Source organism: Rhincodon typus, chromosome 5, assembly GCF_021869965.1.
Source record: "Rhincodon typus isolate 14 chromosome 5, sRhiTyp1.1, whole genome shotgun sequence".
NCBI classification, from domain to species: domain Eukaryota; kingdom Metazoa; phylum Chordata; class Chondrichthyes; order Orectolobiformes; family Rhincodontidae; genus Rhincodon; species Rhincodon typus.
The window spans coordinates 87,499,702-87,520,296 of NC_063336.1; the positions used below are offsets into that span (position 1 = coordinate 87,499,702).

Consider the following 20,595-nt stretch of genomic DNA (forward strand, 5'->3'; position numbering starts at 1 on the left):
CAACACAGGTCTATATGCCTTTCTAGCTGAAGGACTTAAAACATGTGCTCCAGAACTAGCCACACCCTCACACAAGGCATGAGCTCCAGTAAGCTCCAATACTGGAACCTCCTTAATAATATGAACAATTACCAAGGAATCTCTCATCTACAAAAAGGATAAACCTAATCTGGATAATTACCCTCCAGCTTGTCCTTAATCATTGGCAAAATGATGGAAGGTAGCTGTGCCAGCAAGCAGTACCTACTTAGTAACAACCTGTACTACTGCTTTGTTTAGGTTCTGTCAGAGTCACTCGGCTTAGGTCTTGGTCCACATTTAGACAAAAGGACAGAATTCTGGAGGTGAGATGGTAGTGATGCTCTTGACATCAAAGTAGCACATTTCAGCATGTGTGATATTAAGGAGACTTAGCAAAATAAATCGGTAGGAACCCCGGGATTCCAGCATCGAGGAGTTTCTGGTACTGCTGTTCCCATGTTTCTGCTGCCCTTGTTTTTCTAAAGGTTCTGGATTAGTAGGTCCTCTAAGCAGCCTTGGTGAATTTCTATAGTGCATTAGGTAAATGGTACATACTGCTGCTACTGAGCATCAGCCATTGAGTGAATGAATGTTTTTAAATGTGGTGCCAATCAAATGGTGTGCTTTGTCCTGGACGGTGTCAAGCTTCTTGAGTGTTTTTGGAGCTGCACTCATCCAGATCAGTGGAGAGTATTCCGTCACACTTCTGACGTGAGGTTTGTAGACAGCAGACAAGCTTTAGGAAATCAGGAGGCGACTTACCAGCTGCAGGATTCCTAGACTCTGACCTGGTTTTGTAGCCTCTGTATTCAGATAGTTAGTCCAGTTCAGTTTCTGGTCAATGGTAACCCCCAGGATGTTAATAATGGGGGATTTAGTGCTGGTAACACCATTTAATGTCAAGGACCAATGGTTAGATTCCCATATCCTAAGAACATGTTTTAATAAAACCATAACCCCATCACAAATGTGAAGAAAGGAATAAAAATTTAACCAAGAAGCATGACAATAACATGCTCTTCTTAAGAATAATTCCATGAAGTTCAAATCTCAATCCATAATTAATTCTTTGAAAAGCCCATTGGGAAGATGTAGTCCATATGTCCATAAGATACAGGTGCAGAATTAGACCATTGGCCCAGAGTTTGACGGTCCACCATTTACTCATGGCTGATACACATAAGCCCTCCTCCCTTTCTAATTAAGAGCCTGTCTGTCTTAAATACACTCAGTAACATGGCCTCCACAGCTTTCAATAACTATGAGTTCCACAGATTCACCATTCTCTGGCCGAAGAAACTCCTCATTTCAGTTCTAAAGGGTCTTCCCTTCACTCTGAGGCTGTGCCCTCAAGTCCTAATCTCTCCTACTCGAAAACGTCTTCTCCACATCCACTCTATCCAGGCCCCTCAGCATTCTGCAAGTTTCAATCAGATCCCCCATCATTCTACAAAACTCCATCGAGTACAGACCTTAGTCCTCAACTGCTCCTCATATGAAAAGCACTCATCCCGGGATCATTCTTGTAAAACTCCTCTGGACCTCCTTCAAAGCTAGCACATCTTTCCTTAGACAATGAGCTCAAACTTGCTCTCAATATTTCAAATGTAGTCTGACCAGAGCTTTGTACAGCCTCAGCAGTGCATCACTACTCTTGTATTCTAGCCCCCTTGAAATGAATGCTAGCATTCTATTTGCCTTCCTAACTGCCAACTGAACTTGCACGTTAACCTTAAGGAATCCTGAACTAGGACTCCCAAGTCCCCTTGTGCTTCAGATTTTCGAAGCATGGATAGAGGACTGGCTGACTGGCATGTGACAGAGAGTAGGGATAAAGGGTTCTTTTTCAAGATGGCAGCCAGTGACCACTTTTGTTTTTGCAGGGTTCCGAGTTGGGATCGCAACGATTCACGTTATACATCATATGGACAAAGGAACTGAAGGCATTGTTGTAAAGTTTGCAGATGATACAAAGATATGTGGAGGGATAGGCACATGCAGAAGGTCCTGAACAGGCTAGGACAGTGGGCAAAAAAGTGAGAGATGAAATGCAATGTGGGAAATTGTGAGGTAATTCATTTTGGTTGGAAGAAGAAAGTCATATATTATTTTCTAAATGGGGAAAGGCCTCAGAAATCTGAACTGGGGTCCCCAGAATATTATCTGGGCCTCTGGATTAATAGTCTAGCAGTAATACCACTAAGCCATTGCCTTTTATGAACTTCCATGAGACATTTGATAATGTCCTGATTTCACAATAACACTCCGTTACCTTCAGACCACCCTTCAATCATCTACCTACTCAACCACAGACGCTGCCTTTACTCAGCATCTTCAATTACCCCCTCCCACCAGCAGTGCCTCTACCCCATCCCTCAACACCCCCTTCCATTGTTGACTTTACCATCATAACATGGCTTATAGAGGGGTCAGTGTAAAGGAAGGGGCGGTCGATATGAACTATTATGCAGGCGTGGGGAAGACTTGATGACTTTCTCCTGCCTGCAATTTTGTATGCTTACTCCAAGGTTGGAATTGGATTGATTTACCCTTCATCAGAGTCTTGAAATTGTCAGTGAGTTAAATCTAAGGTGCACAATTCAAGGCTTGTGATTTAACAGACAAATCATTATGCTAATTTCTCTCATGGAGGGCACAATCTGCAACTAATGAGAGGGGAAGTCAGGCTTTTGCAGATTTCCACCTCCACACCCCTGCTCCATTTCCCAGCGGATTTTGCTCCCTCGAATACCACCTCAAATTTGCTCGGTCACTATCCTGAATTGTCAAGAATCAGTTCATAGTATTGATTAAGTTTGTCTGCAATTTGAGGTTTCAATTCCAAACTGCATTGTATGACAACTTTCAATCCATGTAATATCCCATCCTAATATCTGAGTGGCACCACTTCTAAAGAAGCCATGGGTCCTGGTTCAAAATGTAGTGCCTTTTAGCAATCAATCCCAGTTTTGTAGTTAAAATATTGTTGGGTAAAAACTCAGCCTCAATCAATAAATCATGCATACATTAATTTTTCATGGTTTCAATTTGAGAAAGAAACATTCAATGATCAGCCTATTTTGAAATGGATCATGCACTCCGATTCAATGACATTTTCAAATCTTTATTAAACATCTACAATCATGAACAGGCTGAAAAAAAAGGCAAGCTTCAACACGGTTTAGGAATCAAACTTACAAAACCAACTCCCCTGTTGTTCTTTTGATGGTTATCTTTCATGCTTCACAAATCTATAATGTGGTCCTGAATCTGATGCATAACATGACAACTGTCTAAGGGGCAATAAGGTGTTGGACAGTCTGACAGGTGTGTTGGACAGAATGACCCAGGACGTCAGGAAAATTTACTAGCAATTTTGAACAAACTATTTACGCTTTTATACATTGCATGTCTGGGCACGTTTATCCCCTTTTAATTTTCAGCCTTTAGCCCTGATAAAGACTCCAGACGAGATTCAGATTCATTTGAGCTGTTAATCCAATTAGGTATTTCGCCTTTGGGACAATAGTTGGTGTTGGTGGACTATTCAACCAGGGGGACATTCCAGATCTGAACCAGTTCACATACACTCAGGATCAACATCAGTTGCAGTACATCCAGCGCCATCTTCTTTAAGCCATGATGTTTCACAGGAAGACAGTTATAACAAATGCTTCCACTTGAGTTCGAAGGACTCTGACATGGCTGAAAAGTCTGATGCACAACCTACCATATGCTGGCTTTACCTGTTCATCTGAAACTTTACAAGGTGTGGAGTTATCACACCCTTAATGTCGGATTATATTGAGGCACAGTGCTGGTGTTCCTTTATCTGGGCCAGAAGGTCCAAATTCAAATACTACCTCCAACGATAATTTTCCTACAGCCTCCAACAAGATGGAAACCAACTGGTCCTGAAGACAAGTCACTTGTTATTCTGCTGAGTCTCCGTCCCCGATTTATTCTTATTTTCCTTAGAATATCTGGCATACTGGCCTCTTCCTCCACTATGAATCCTGATACAAACTAGTTATTCACCAATGAGAGTCATTTTCTTCTAATATAGGCATGATGATTTATAAATGTTGATAAATCTAATCAATGCTGATAATTGAACACAAAAATAATATTACTTTTTTAAAAAGGTAACAAAACTAAAGCCACCACCCGCTGGTCAATTGTTCAGTTCTGAGATGTGTAATATCAGTGCAGGGAACTTGCTGCATACGTTTGTACATATCAATTTAGAAACAGAACCTCCCGTGTTTATAAGAACTGGCTCCCTGTTCTAAACAAAAAATTGAGAGACAAGCAAAAATGCTGCTATCTCAACAGTGATTGTGTAATTTTATGGAAATAGTAAGTTAATAGGAACATTACTGGACCAGTAAATCAGGGATCTGGACTAAATCTCTGGCAGTACAAGTTCAAATCTCACTATGGCAACTGACATTTAAATTCAAATAGTTAATAAATAAAAGTGTGAATAGATGATCGTTTCATAGTCATCTCTCTGAAATTATCAAATTGTCAAAACACCCACCTGGTTCACTAATGTTCCGAGGGAAGAAAATCTATCACGTGTAACCTGTCTCAGCTACATGTGACTCCAGATCCACAGCAATATGGTTGACTCTGAACTGTCTTCTAAAACCCCAGCATTCTTTGGTGGCATCAAAACAACTACAGAGAAGTCCAGTAAGGTTAAGACCAGGCTGACTAACCAAGAATAATCCAAACATTGGAAACAGCTGACCTTGCAAAGTGCTTCTCACTAAGTTATGGGGCATGTCGCCTTCCGAGTCACACATCACATAAATATATATCGCTTTTCCCTCACTGTTGCCGTGCCAAATTCCTTGAACTCCCTCCCTAATAGCATTGTGTGTACCTACGCCACATGGAATGCAGCAGTTTAAGGTGGCAGCTCACCATCATCATCTCAAAGGCAATTAGAAATGGGCAATACATGCTGGTCCTGTTAGTTGTGGCCTCATTCCTATATTCATATCCTTTTTTAAAATATGGTCGAATAGAAAAACCTCAGTACTAACATTTGCCACATAGCTTTGGAAGAGCAAACGGCATGGTGGAGGAAGAGCTGGTGCAGGAAGGAATAAGGAAAAAGAAGAAATCCTAATGCTCTCTATTGGAGTAGGTTCTGAATATACAGTTTCTATTAAAGCCTGACCTGCAAAAATCCTTCCTCCACAATTCCAAATGGAAACAATGAAGAGTATAGTGTTGCATTGCCCAAAGCAGAACAATCTCCATTTCCATTCCTACTGTAAGAGAAGTCTTCAAATCACTCAACTGTTTACCTGCAGGATTAGTTTTCACAGAACCACATTATAGTTACAGCACAGAAAGACCCCTTTCAGCCCATTGATTTTGTGCTGGCTCTCTGAAGAAACAATTCACCTACTCCTTGAAGGAAATCACTACAGTTGCACTTTGTTGCAATCCAAAAATGTATTTTTTTTTTTTAAAAAGCGCATTCCAAAATATTTCAAATTGAAAATCAACATGTAACTTTTTTCTATTCGGCATATTCTGCTGAGGTGCCTCAATTCAATTTCGATACTCTTGATATTCATGATGTACATCCAATGTCAGGCATACAGACAGAAAGGTTCCATAGTTTCCAGCCCCTCAATGTACTATAGTTGAAAGGCTTTAGACAGTGACCTTTCCTCATTGTACTTTTTTGGCAGCTATCCCATGATTCAGTGCAGGCCTCAGCACGTAGTCCTGGACCTTGGAACACTCAGATGACAATTCTTTGCACTAGAAGACCAGCATGTTTTGAGCAGACCAAGAGTGTCCTTGACTGAGTTAATGATTCTCTAACTGCAGCTGATGTTTACCTTGCTGTATGTTGCTGAGAACAGCCAGTACATCACAGTCCTCTGTCATGGCGCTGCTCAGAATGAGCCTTGAAAAAATCCACTACACCTCTCTCAAGACCTTTTTTGCAAAGGCACATTTCAATCATACAAACATTCAAAGAAGAAGGTAGGCCATTCTGTCCCCCAAGGCTGCTCTCCCATTCAGTAAGGTCATGGCTCATCCCTTCCTCACACAGTCTGTTATGGGCAAAACGAGGAGGAACGGGGACTTCAGATTTGTGGAAGGGATTTGTTTGGGAAGGCCTTTCTCACCACTTGAAAGATGAGCAATCTGTCAAATTATTCTCGTAGTCCACGCAGGGAATCATCCAATGGAATTCATAATCTTTCTGATAAAAGCAAAATAGTGCAGATGCTGGAAATCTGGAATAAAAACATAACTTCAACAGTTCTGAAATGTTAATGCCTTTTCTCTCTCCAAGAGGCTTTCAGACACCCTGAGCTCTCCAGTACTTTCCATTTTATTCCACAATCTTCTTTGCCTTCAAGGCATCTAGGACATGTCTGTCAGATGGTGTCCACAAGCATTGTATCAAAGTTGTTTTTCTGTATAAACACTTCCATGGGGGACAGGTGGTGTGGCACTGTCCAACTGCTTGCAGCATTTAATAGCAACATGGCCAGACGCAACTTTGCCAAAATGAAGGAATGATAGAATCTCAACATGTACTGCGCACCGAGGGTCCACGTACATCTTGATGCAGCCACAAAGATGACCAACAGAATGACGGTGATATTGTGTATGGGTTTTCTCTTTAAACAACAGGTCTGTACAATTCACACCAACAAAACATTTTTGACATATAGATGAATCAGAAAGCAGCTTGGGTGATCACCATAGCAGAAACAGTAATGGGCCAGACCACTGCCATATACAGGAACACCAAGAACATTTTGTACCTGGTAAGGTCCTTATTCACAGTGGAAAGGGAGCACTGCTTCCACATGTCCAGATTTACTTTTTAATTTTACCATAACTTTACCTCACAAAACGGCAACAACAATTTTTCTGGTTGCCTAGAGTGCAACTAGGTAGTGCCAATTTCCTCTGACAGTGAAGCCAGAGGGAGAAGGGAGGTTGATTGTTGACTTACCGTCCACTTTCAGAGCTAGAGAGCTACCATGACTTTGTCACGTTGGTCTAAACTCTGATGGGCTCCTCGATCTTTGTGCAGTTCCCAGGTGTGTCAATATACCAACTGAGGAAGTCAGACACATCCAAGACAGGAACATATGGTGGTGATGCAGTTTGGAATGCAGAGATGCAGTCACACAATCACAGTCTAGATCTGTAGTGATGGCAGGGTAAAAGCTCATGGAATCCAGGGTAACTAGGCAAAATTAATCCAAAATTGACTTTGTGACAGGAGATAGATGATGCTGGTAGGAGGCTGTTTATGTGACTGCAGCCTGGTGTGACTGGTGTACCACAGGGATCAGTGGTTTGTTATTATTGTTTGTGACATTCATAACTGATGTTGAGGAGAATGGTGGTGGTGGTGGTGGTTTGGGAGGCTGGGGAAGACGAGAAATATGTTTGTGTCACCTGCAAAGAGGACGGTGTTATGAGGAGGATATAAATGGATTGGTCAGATGGGCAAATCATTGCCAATGGAATTTAACCATAATAAATGTGAGGTGGTGTACTTTGAAAAAAAGGAACAAGACAAGAGAGAGTACTCAATAAATGGCAAGATACAAGGAAGCTCACTGGAGTGGAGGGGTCTTGGGTTACTTGTCCACAGATCCCTTAAGATGACAGGTAAGGTTAACAGGGTAGTTAAGAAGGCATGCGAGATGCTTGCTTTTATCAGTTGTAGCACAGAGGATAACAGTAGGGAGGTCATGTTGCAGCTGTACAGAACTTTGATTAGGCCACAGCTGACAGTACTGTGAGCAGATCTAGTCATCAAGCTACGTGAAAGATGAGTACAAAGGAGATTCACCAGGATATTGCCTAGGATGGAAAATATCAGCTATGAACATAGGCTGGATGAGCTTGGGTTAATTTCTTTTGAAGCAAAGAAGGTTGAGGGGAGACTTGATAAGAGATGTATAAAATTAAGAGGGGCATGAACAGGATGAATAGAAAGCAGCTGCTCGCCTTAGTCAAAGGGTCAATAACAAGGGGACATAATTCTAAAATGAAAGGCAAGAGATTTAGAAGAGATTTGTGGAAAAGCTTTTTCATCCAGTGGGTGGTAGAGGTTCGGAATGCAGTGCCAGGGAGGGTAGTTGAAACTGGAAACTTCAACCTTTAAAAGTATTTGCATGAGCAGTTAAAATGTCACAACATTCAAAGCTACGGGCCTAGTGCAGAAAAGTGGGATTAGTGTAGGTAGAAGTGTAGTGGACCAAAGGGCCTCTCCTGTACTGATTCCATCATTCTATGAGGAATTTCATAAAAGGTGTGACAATCTTGAAGTTTACATCCAAGGATCTAGGTGGTGGGGAAGTCTTAAAGATAATGGATATTTGCATCTTCAAACCCACAGAACTCCAAAAGGATTCTCCTAACAATAACAATTTTAAAAAATGACTGTAGTTGGGTTTGATGTTCAGAATTTATCACTCTTCTGGTATAATCTGGTTTCCGTAGTTGAATTCAATCTCAGTTCTGTCTACTGTTCCCAAAAGCCAAACTCACAAAACTATCCCCGGTCTCATTTTGCTTTTTGAATCACAGAGAAAAATATTTCAGTCCAATAGTTAATTTAGCTTAGTATGCATATTCGGCTGCCCGCCTAAGTGAAACTTGCAGTATTGAGAATTGAAATATGGCAGGTATAAAACGGAGCCAGACACTGCAATCCACATAATCTCATTTCTCTACCATAATTACATCAATAAATCAAACATAGACCTATCACACAAATATCATGTGTTTCAACACAAACATTGGCAATCAGTCTGGTTTTATCAAAACATCAGCTTTCAGAAAAAACTAATACTATGAAATCAGCCAATATTTACAACAATTAGGTCATATATGGGTGTGATTTCAAAACAATAATTGTACTCTGGAATTTGAACTATCTAGTATCTTGAAATTCGTGGAAGTCAGGTTATGTCTCTAAGCAACACTGCATCGAATAATAAACAGTACATCGCAACCTATTTCTTCCTACCATGTGGTCATTGGTACTCAGTTCTCTTTACTTACTCCTCGAAAACTCCAAATGTGTGTGTCCCAGATATTCTTTCTTATTCTTTCCATTATCAATGTGTAGAAATAGGGCTTACAACACCACAAGCAAGTAGGCTTACTCTTTTCCAGGTGTTCAAACTTGAGGCAAGGTTCTTAACAAATGTTGTTAAATATAGGAAAGATCTGATGGTGAACACACATTAAAGATCTACTCTTGTTCCTGCGTCTTATATTGCAATGAGTGTGCTGAGGGGTGGCTGCATTGTTGGAAGCATCATCCTTCAGATGACACTTAAAACCATGGCCCTATCTGCTCTTTCAGATGAACAGAAAATATCTCATGGCACAATTTAAAGGACAGGGTTCTCTCTGTATCCCAGCCAAAATTTAACCCTCAACCAACATCTAGAACATATTTTATGGTCATTTATTTTACTGCTGTTTGTGGAAGCTTGCTGTCCACAGTTTTATACTTCAACAATGCGCTCAGTTCAAAAGTACTTCATTGATCATGAAACACTTTTGGGAAGTCTTGATATCAGGGAACATGCTATATGAATGCACGTCTTTCCTTTTATAATTATGCATTCCCTAAATATTAGTTATGATTTCTAGCATACAGATAACATTTTCTACTTATGGTACACGTACTCACATGCATATACAAAGTTTTAGACAGCAATGTAAATCATCAGTGTATATAATCTGAAGCTGTAGTGTTAGCACTGTAATCAAGTTACTAGTCACAAATTGCAGAAAAGTTCATCATCTCAGAAACTAGCCATCAATTGCCATTTTTACTTTCTTTACCCATTAAGTAGTGAAATTTGACGTACCTGGTAAGGGCAGGGAATGTGATATTCACGACAGCGTTCCTGAATCCATGTTGTCTCCCATACAGTACGAAATGCTTGCTCATAAAAGTAACATCCAATTACGACAAGGAGTGGCACAAGGTAGAGTACACTGAACACCCCAATACGGATCATGAACTTCACCAACTTGTCCTGGTTCTCTTTTTCTAGTGGAATTTCAATCCTTACACGATTCAGAGATATTATACCCGCCAGTAGCAAAGAAACACCTACCACCACGTAAAGACAGAGGGGAGCCAAAACAAAATATCGCAGTGCGTCAATGTCATATAGTCCGACAAAACAAACACCACTGATGTTGTCTCCTTCAATTTTGTTCATGGCAAGGAGAATGATCGTGAGAGTTCCAGGGATTCCCCAGGCACTTGCATGGAATAGCAGTGCTTTCTTCTCTATGGCTTCACTGCCCCATTTGGGAACAGCAGCCAAAAACCATGTGATAGTCAGGATGACCCACCAGACGCTGCCTGCCATGGTGAAGAAGTAAAGTATCATAAACAGCATGGTACATGCCTTATTGTGGGAACCTTGTGTCACTGTAGATGCTTTATAAACTGAAGGATCATTTCTATTGCATGCAACTGTGTCTTCTAGAAGAAACCCAATAAAAAACACCAAGGAAACCATCATGTAACAGACTGCATAAAATATGATTGGCCGTTCTGGATAGCGGAATCGCTTCACATCAATAAGGAATGTGAGAAAGGTGAAGAGTGTAGCAGACAAGCAAACGATGGATATCACACCGATGAAGTACCTTGCAAAAGAAAGCTCTTCCCGTCTGAAGTACATGTTAGGACAGGGTGGTGAACAGTCTGTGACCCCAAGGAAGGAGTAGCCAAGCTCAGGATCAATTTTCAATTCACGTGGGCACCAAAAACCATAGTCTCTCTGCACTGCCATTGGGGCCTCCTCTGTGGGATCACCACCCAAGAGAGAGTCAGTGTGGCGTGAATAGGCTTCATCACAGTCTGGAAATCTGTGGGATGGAAAAAGTGAATTAGAAAATCAGTTGATATTACTCAAGTTTTCTACATTTGGGTATCTAAGTCTCATTATTGATCCCAATTTAAAGATTCTGTTTGGAGAATTATGAATAAAATTAGCAGTAACATTTATGCTTGTGAGTGCTACTGGCAACCAGAAAGAATTGAAATGGAGAATTTAAGTTGCCAAGGCACAAAGTCTGAAAACTGCATGACGTTAGATTCCAGTGTTATTACTGTATCCAGATGATGACTAATCAACGCCTTTCATACCAAAGGTAGGAGAAAGGATAGAACCCAAATGCAAGTGATTTTATCTCTTTTTTAAGAAAAATTGCTAGAAATCCACACAGGGCTCTTCTCTAGAAAGATAAATACATTAACCCTTCACCAAAAGATGTTGGTGGTTCTTTGTCAGAACAGTACTTTGTGAAAGTAACTTTGGCATTTACTTGCAATGTTCTTAAATTGTTAAAGCCCAGAGGTAGTTTTTTTAAAATCTTTTAGAAAAGTACCAAATGTGCAGATGGCTGGAACTGCAAATGGCAGTGTCCATTTGTGCATGAATCCTGGATTGGCAGCTAGTGGTTTCAAGAAACTTAAATAAGTTTGGGCAGTTTTAAACAAGCTAATGCTGGATGCAGAGTGGATGCTGCAGCAGTTGGATGTTCCACAAAGCTATTTACTATCTGCAGAAATTGGCAGCCAGATAGCTGGAAGAAATTCTGGTGTTCTAATTGTAATGCTGCTACAGGTAAAGATTTAAAGAATGTTGGAAATTGGGGGGCCCCCCCTTTAAAACTGTCTGCTTTTAGTACCCCAAATTTAGTATCTCCTGTATAGCAGGAGACTTCATTTAACTGTTTCAGTAGTAATGAGCCTTTACCAGCAGAGCTATAACCTTTGTCAGGTGCCACACTACTACGAGAGCAATGTTTTTGTAAATAAGGTTCTTAGAAGGAATGAAAACTAACCTTTAAATGAATGCAGTGTTCCTCATCAGGTGACCCTCAGAGAGCTATGTTCTCCCGATGAATATGGATGAAAAGAAGGGGAGGAAGACTCAGAGAAGAGTTCTCTAACACTCTGGCTAAAGAGCAGGATACTGCCTTCACAACTTTAATGAGAACAACACATTCCACACCAACAACTTGTTTGTCCTCTGGCATCAGTGAACCATTCTCAATTGTCACAGTTAGATACTTTACTTTGTCAAATTAATTAAAGCATCATATCTAAATTGTTTACAAATTGTCAACTGCCTATCTTCGGTAACTGTGATCACAAATCCCCCCAAAATCAACAAGAAAGGAAGAAGAAAGGGCACACACAACCCGAGAATACCTAAGAGTGCTTTAAAACCAATGATTAAAGGAGAAATCTGTCTAAATGCTGTAAGTCCTAAATACCATCAGAAAACTTTACTCCAGTTAAGTGGCAGCTCTTAATCCTGATACTTTATAACTGTTATTCTGAAACAATGTACATTTGCGCCATCATTGCAGTAGACTCTTCACCCAATGGTGGCAGCAACTTCGGTGCCTGATTTAGCTTTCCTCCCCACTGTCTAGTGAACACAAGCACTGCACTGCTGGAAGAAAAGTCTCAATATATCAGCTTCCAGGGTAAATACAATCAACATTTAAGATAATGTGACAATTCAAATAAATAAACTTTAATCTGATCAATACAATAGAGAAGGGTGCTTTTTTTTGCTTTTTTTTTCTGAATTCACCAAGATAATATGACAGTTGCTAAGACAGCTTAAAGAATGGTGTAAACTTGATATAAACAGAAAATATTTTAAATGCCCACAGGTCAGGCAGTGCCTGGAAGAGAACGGAAGGTGAACATTTTTGGGCGAGATCTTTTATCTAGTCACAATAACATTACCTACTTCTCTGACTTGGTGGGTATCACCAGCATTTTCTGAAATGTTTGTCTCACCACCTTTTTGGATAAGAAGGATTAGCTTGTTTTCTTACTTTATACACTCCATCTCCTCTGGCCACATGACTCCAAACATCTCCATCAGCTTATTACACTCCACATATGCTCGCTGACACAGCTTACGACATGGTAGTGTAATACGACCATACTCTGTACAAACAGGGGCATACATTGCACACAGGAACGGCTGTAGATCTCGGGAACATTCCAAGTTTACAAGAGGATGAAATGGCTGTAAGAGAAATAAACATAGTTCTGTTTACAAAAATAGATGTAAGCAAATTCAAAAAAATTGAAACTAAATCCACATTACATTCATTACAATGCAGTTTATCCATAAGAGCAACAATACGTAACACAGTCCAATTCCAAATCTTTAACTAATCAAATATTTTACACTGAAACTCATCTAGGGATAATCCTCTCCATTCTTCCAAACTTACAATAAATCAGTAATAGTTAAACAAGCAAAACCACTGGATGAAGAGCAGAAAGCAACCTGGAAAATAATTATCCAATAGGGATAGTTGGCTGTAATAATTCTAGCATTTCCTTTTCCAGCCAAGTCTAACACAGGAATCACCATCACATCCAGGCCAAGTGTAACATTTTGTTTAAGTTTATAAACTTTCCTAAGTAGGTTTCATTTTCCCTATCACAATTCTAGAAATGAAACTTCTTTCTTGGAAAAAATCCAAAATTGCTCAGAGGAAACACCTTTTATATCCTTATTCATTAGGCAGGTTATGAGGCAGATGTTAAGAATGCAACTAAAAGAAGTACGAAAACAGAGACTGCTGGTAAAACTCAGCGGGTCTGGCAGCATCTGTGGAGAGAAATCAGATTTAACTTTTCAGGTCTGGTGCCCCTCCTTCAGCATCTTCTCCAGGATATGGACTTCAGCAAAGCATTTGACAGGGCTCCGCATGGTAGACTGGCTAGTAACGTTAGGTCATGTAGGATCCAGGGGGATCTAGCTATCTGGATACAAATTGGCTTCAATGTCAGAAACAGAGAGAGTTGTAGAGTGTTGCTTTTCGCACTGGAGGCCTGGGACCAGCACTGTCCACTGCTTTTCATCATTTATATAAATGATTTGGATGTGAATATAGGAGGCATGGTTTGTAAATTTGCAGATTACACCAAAATAGGTGATGCAGTGGACAGTGAAGATTATCCCAGAGTACAACAGGACCTTGATCAGATGGGCCAATGTGCCAAGAAGTGGCAGATGGAGTTCAGTTTTGATAAATGTGAGGTGTTGCATTTTGGTAAGGCAAACCGGGGCAGGACTTATACAGTTAAGTCCTGGGGAGTGCTGCTGAACAAACAGACCTAGGGGTGGAGATGCATAGTTCCTTGAAAGTGGAGTCACAGACAGACAGGGTGTTGAAGAAGCCACTTAGCATGCTTGGCTTCATTGGTCTGAACACTGAATATAGGAGTTGGGACTGCATGTTGCGGCTGTACAAGACATTGGAGAAGAATACCATGTACAAGTCTGGTCGCCTTTCTATCAGGGTGCAGAAACTTGAGGGTGCAGAAAAGATTTACAAGGATGTTGCCAGGACAGGATGGTTTGAGTTATAGGGAGAAGCTGAATAGGCTGGGATTTTTTTCCCCCTGGAGCGTCAGAGGCTGAGGGGTGATCTTATAGAAGTTTATCATATCACGTGGGGCATGGATAGCCAAGGTCCCTTCCCTCGGGTAGTTGAATCCAAAACTAGAGGGCACAGGTTTAAGGTGAGAGGGGATATATTTAAAAAGGACCTTAGGGATACCTTTTTCATGCAGGCAGTGGTGTCTATATGGAATGAGCTGCCAGAGGAAGTGGTGGAGGCAGGTAGGGTTACAACATTTTAAAAGCATCTGGATGGGTATATGAATAGAAAGATTTACAGGGATAGGGCCAAAGGGGCTAGTTCAGTTTAGAATGAGAATGCCTGGTCAACATGGACGAATTGGACCGAAGTGTTGGTTTCCACACTGTACGGCTATGATGCAACTGATGCATGCCACTTCGTAAATTGTAAGGATATGAATTAAGAGAAGTAGGCCACATGGCCCCTTAACCTGTTCTGCCATTCAATAAGATCAAAGCTGTTCAAAGCGTGTAAAGCCCTTTACACGTCTGTCCCACATCAGGATGGCCTAAGGGTAGGCCGCTTCTTCCTGGAAAGTAGGCCTGAACCATCTCAATCACGACCACCCTCTTCTGCCTGACTGACTCTGTCTTCACTTTGAATAATTTCTCTTATAACTCCTCTTACTTTCTTCAGATCAGAGGTGGGGCCATTGGTATCCAAATGGGCCTCAGTTATGCCTGTCTCTTGTGGGGAACACGAAACATTCCCGTTCCCATCCTACTCGGGTGCCTCCCAACAATACCTTCCCCCAGTATACTGATGATATCATCAGTGCTGCTTCCTTCTGTCATTTGGAAATTGAGTAATTTTGCTTCCAAATGTCCATCCTGCTCTCACCTTCACAGCTGGTCAATTTCAGACTCTTCCCTTCCTTTCCTCAACAACTGTGTTTCCATTTCTGGGGATAAGCTGACCACTGATATCCACTGCAAACCCACTGATTTCCACATTTACCTGGATTACACAATCTCACATTCTGCTTTCTACAATTAGTCCATTCTCCTAGGTTTCTTTCCATCACATCTGTTCTGACGATGTGACCTTCTGCAGGAGATGCCTTCGAAGCGTCCACCTTTTTCCTGAACCAAGAATTCCCGCCACTGTGGTTCATAGGGCCCTTAGCTGTTTCAGACTCATTTCCTGCACTTCTGCCCTCAGACCCCTTCTCTTCCCTCCACAACACCAATAGGATCCCCTGGTCCTCACCAGTACGAACATCCAAAGGATCATAAGCAGCCATTTTCATCGGTATGTCATCACCACTTATTTCCCTACCCCCACTGGTCAGCATTTTGCAGGGACCGTTACTCCACAACACACTTTCCACCCAACACCTCTCCACAACAGCCCAAGGCATCTTCTCATGCAATCGTAAAAGGTGCAACACTTGCCCATTAATTTCCTCCCTCCTCACTATCCAAGGCTCAAGACAAACTTTCCATGTGAAGCAGCAATTTGCATGCACTTCACTGAATCTAGTCTATTGTATTACCTGCTGACAATATGGCTCCTCTACACTGGGAAGACAAAATGCAGACTGGATGACTACTTTGTGCAACATCTACATTCTGCCCATAAAAGTGACCCAACCTTCCAGTTGTTTGCCATTTCAACACACCATGTTCCTTGGCCAACATCTGTGTCTCAGGTCTGCTGCAGTGCTCCAGCGAGGCTGAGCCTAAGTTGGAAAAGCAGCATCCCATTTTCTGACTGGGGATTCTGCACCCTTGGAGAATCAATATCAAGTTCAATAACTTTAGAACCTGTCATATTTTTCCATGCCCTTTACCCAACCGAACACCCAAGGCCCTGTCATGACATGAGCTGCTTTCACCACAGGCAACCCATTTTCACCTACTTATGGTCCCTTTTTCTTTCTCATCTCTTTGTCTGCTTATCCGCTGTTCTCTGTCTCTATCTAGGCCCCTGTCTGCTCATTCCTCCTTGTTCTCTTCACCACTATATGCCAAGTGAAGTAGTTCGCATTTTCCCACATTCTACTCCATCTGCCAGATGTTTGTCCACTCACAACTTATTTTAGATTGGTCTGCATATTTGTTATGTCATCTTCACAACACAGTTTCCTACCTACCTTTGTGTCCTCTGCAAACTTAGCTACTATACCTTTGCTCTTCTCATCTAAGTCATTAATATAAATTCTACAAAGCTGAGGCCCCAGCATAAACCCCTGGAGAACTCCACTTGTCACATCTGGCCAATCATTAATGGACCAAATTATGCATACTCCGTTTTCTGCTATAGCCAGCTAATTTTCTAATCAATGCTGACACCACCACAAACTTCTACTTTGCACAAATACGTCTTATGTGGCACCTTGTCAAATGCCTTCTACAAACTCAAACACATCTACAGACTCCCTTTTACCCCAGCTAAGGTCATTCCTTCAAAAGAATTATAATTAAGTTGATTAAATGTGATATATCTGCTACTTTCTAATCCATTGAAACCTTTCCAGAATCTAGGGAAGTTTGGAAAATTAACACCAACTCATGCCCATCTCATTAGGTACCTCTTTTTAAGACGGGGGATGAAATCCATCAGGAACCAGGGATTTATCAGCTTCTAGTTTGGTCAATACCACTTCCCTAGCGTTACCAATTTCACCAAGTTCCTCTCTCCCTTCCACCTCCTGATTTACAGCTATAACGTGGAATGATTCTTTGTGTTTTTTATATTTTCTATAATGAAGTTAGAAGCAAATATTGATACATTTCAACAATTTGTTCCTTATTATTAACTTCTTATTCTCACTTTTTAGGGGAAAAACACTTACTTGATTGATTGTTTTCCTTTTTGAATAGTTGTAGGAACCTTTGCATTTCCAGATAGCTTCTTCCCATACGCTTTTCCTGCTGATTAACCTTTTGGTCATGTACTGCCATTCATCTTTGCTTCTTCCTTAGGTTTGATGCTTTCCTTAGCTTCTTTAATTGACCACAAATAGCCAGTCCTCCCTTTAGAATCCTTCTCTACAGTAGGGTATTCAGAAATCTTTCCTTAAATGTCTGCCATTGCTTCTTCATTGATTCATCCAACTCTGTAGTATTTAAGTTCACTTTAGCTAACTCAGGTTTCATGCCCATACAGATGTTCTTTCTTACACCCACTTCAAACTCATGTAAAATTCAATCATGTTAGAGCCACAGTATCTAGGGGTGCCTTTAATATGAGGTCATTAATTAATATTACACAAGAACAAGGCTAATATAATTTGCTCAGAGATAGTAGGAACTGCCAATGCTGGAGTCTGAGATAACAAGGTGTAGAGCTGGATGAACACAATAGGCCAGGCAGTATCAGAGGAGCAGGAAAGCTCACGTTTCGGGTCTGGACCCTTCTTCAGAAATGGGGGAGGGGAAGGGGGCTCTGAAATAAATAGAGCGAAGGGGAGGCGATGATAGAAGGTGGATAGAGGAGCAGATAGGTTACTTTGCTTCTTGGTTGACTCTGCTCAAAGAAACTCTTTCCAAAACATTCAATGAACTCTGAAGGAGCAGGAATCTGTGGACTGCCTGCAATCGAACACACAGCAGTGGTACAATGAAGCACAATGGCTTCCTTCTCTGCTGCATCAAATAATTTTACTACACGTAGCTAAGTCCGATGTTGAGATACAGACAGATGGGTAGATTGACAAAAATATTTTTGATAAATTGATGCAGTTACTCAGGCTCTTGCCTAATTATACTGCTTTTCTCACAGTGGAAATTATTTTGAAGCTTGATAGCAGTTACCTTTTACCATGAGCCATTGCTGTCTTCCAAAAGAATAAAATTAATTTTATTGCCCTTCCCTCACTGAGGTATCCAAAGTGACCTCTGCTGCAAAGTGTGTGTGCGTGTTGAGGTGGCATGCTATCAGCATCAGCTGCAATGTCCCTCACTTTCAATGTTCTGTCAATGTTCATTTGCCAGGCTCAGCTAATATCTTTTGGTACCTGTGGAAGCCCATATACTGTGAGAAAAGAAAATTGGAGAACTGAAAAAAGGTTATATGTCACTTTTCACCAAATCTTACTTACTAAGAAAAACCGTGGTGTAGTTACTTTTAACACTTTCTTGCTTGGAATCAAAACACGGTCAAGTAGAATCCCTCTATTTATTTTAAAAGATTAAATTTCACTGATAACATAAGACTATTTCATGATTATAAGTATTTTAAGTGTCTTTATATGTGATTACACCTCTATGATGCAGCTTAGGATGTTTTCTATTTTAAAAGTGCTATATAAATGGCAGGTGTGATGATTTTGAGTGACAGGGCATCCAATTTTTAGGTTCCCCAGGAAAAGCGGTCTGCAATTTACTTCAAGATAAACAATCCGCCTTTGGCAGTATAAACATACTGAGTTGGTATGAACGTTGGAAGCACAGTTGGAAATTTGCCCTTAATGTGTCCAGCAGGTGAAATGTGAGCGGAGGCAGACCAGATTAAACACATTTTACTGGTGTTAGGGCTGGTTCTATGTGAAATAACTTAAGAACCCCTCCAACTGCGTTGCTTAAATGTCACCAACTGCACAAGTAAAATGGAAACAAACAGAAAGAAACAACTTAAAGGTAATCAAGTTGCGAGGATTTCATAGGAGAAAAGGCACTAAATAATTATGGGATGTTTTGACAAACTTCAACACTCTATATATACTGGATGAAACACAAGTAATTCTTTCAGTTTGATTTCTGAACGAGATCCCAATGATGACTTAATTCTTAAATTACCAAAACAGCTCCACAAATATGCCTATCTCGAGGAAACTTTTTAGAAGGATTAAGCAAAATGCTAATCATTTTTGAAAGTGCAATGTACTGAAATACTGAAAAGGATAAAATTACAACTAGTTTAATATCAGTTATTGTAACCATGACATCCTCCAACCCCATGATATTAAATAAACAGCAAACCACAGATGCAAGTTTACTGGTTGCACTGCAGCCTTGGCACATATAAAAACAAATATGTAAACCTCAGACTTGCAGAATGGTTTCAAGTGATGAAATACATTCTCCTGATCCAAACACTCCACATTCAGGCTCCCTTCCTCCACAAACGAATGCCATCCTTTGTACAGTGCCCTGCACACTATGGACCCTGTCAATCCTCCATTAATACCATGGGGTACGCTAACCGCCCCCAACTAATTTAATTAAACATAGAAAGCGGCCCAATACAGAGGTCAGGACAGTCCCTGCCAGTAGGGGGAGCAGGGTAAATCAATAGCCTTGAACAAGTCATTTCAATTTCAAAAGACTTTTCAGCTCTTACAGAAACGCATTCTCTTTGCCTTCAAATGAAATAGACAAATAGAACTTCCTTGCACATTCATCGAGCTTACACCATCTATTAGGTTGGTAATCAGAAGAAGAAGTTACCAGCAATTTATTCCTTCCGTCCCACAGCAAATATTAATAGATATAAAAATGGATCTTGGAATTCTCTGCTCCACAGTGAGTACATTCAAAGCTGAGATAGGCAGATTTTTGATCTCTCAAGAGTAAGGGGGAAAGAGCATGGGAGAGATGGCAGGGGTTTCAGGGGGAGTTGAGGTAGAGCAGCCATGATTGTACTGAATGGCAGAGCAAGCTCGAAAGGCCATGTGGTCCAGTTCTGCTCCTATTCTTATGTTTTATGCTACCATTGATATACAAGACAAAACAGGGGATGAGAAATGAGGAGAGAGAGACAGCATAAGACATTGGAATGGAAATAGGCCATACAGTCCAACAAATCTACTCCGCCATTCAATAAGATCATAACTGATCTGATAATCCTCAACTCCACTTTCCTGTCTTCACCTTGTAATCCTCAATTTACTTACTAATTAAATCTACCTTAGCCTTAGACATAATTAATGACCCAGTCTCAACATCCCTCTGTGGTAAAGAATTCCACAGATTCACAATTCTCATCTTGGTCTTAAATGGATGGCACCTTATTCTGAGATAATACCCTCTGGTCTTAGACTCTCCCACAAGGGGAAACAATCAGCCATGTCAAGTCCTCTAAGAACCTTGTATGTTTCAATAAGGTCACTTCTCATTC

The 20,595-nt window shown here is 40.8% G+C and overlaps 1 protein-coding gene across 2 annotated transcripts in view; it reads right to left on the reverse strand.

Moving 5' to 3' along the window:
* The window catches only part of LOC109911137 (frizzled-3), a 96,960-nt gene that overhangs the window by 20,060 nt on the left and 56,305 nt on the right, over positions 1 to 20,595 (reverse strand). For both annotated transcript variants that reach the window (XM_048597310.1, XM_020510398.2), the window contains exons 4-5: positions 12,925 to 13,121; positions 9,915 to 10,932 (exon numbers count right to left, since the gene is read on the reverse strand). In XM_048597310.1, the coding sequence (XP_048453267.1) occupies positions 9,915 to 10,932; positions 12,925 to 13,121 (1,215 nt within the window). The remainder of the gene's footprint in view (positions 1 to 9,914; positions 10,933 to 12,924; positions 13,122 to 20,595) is intronic.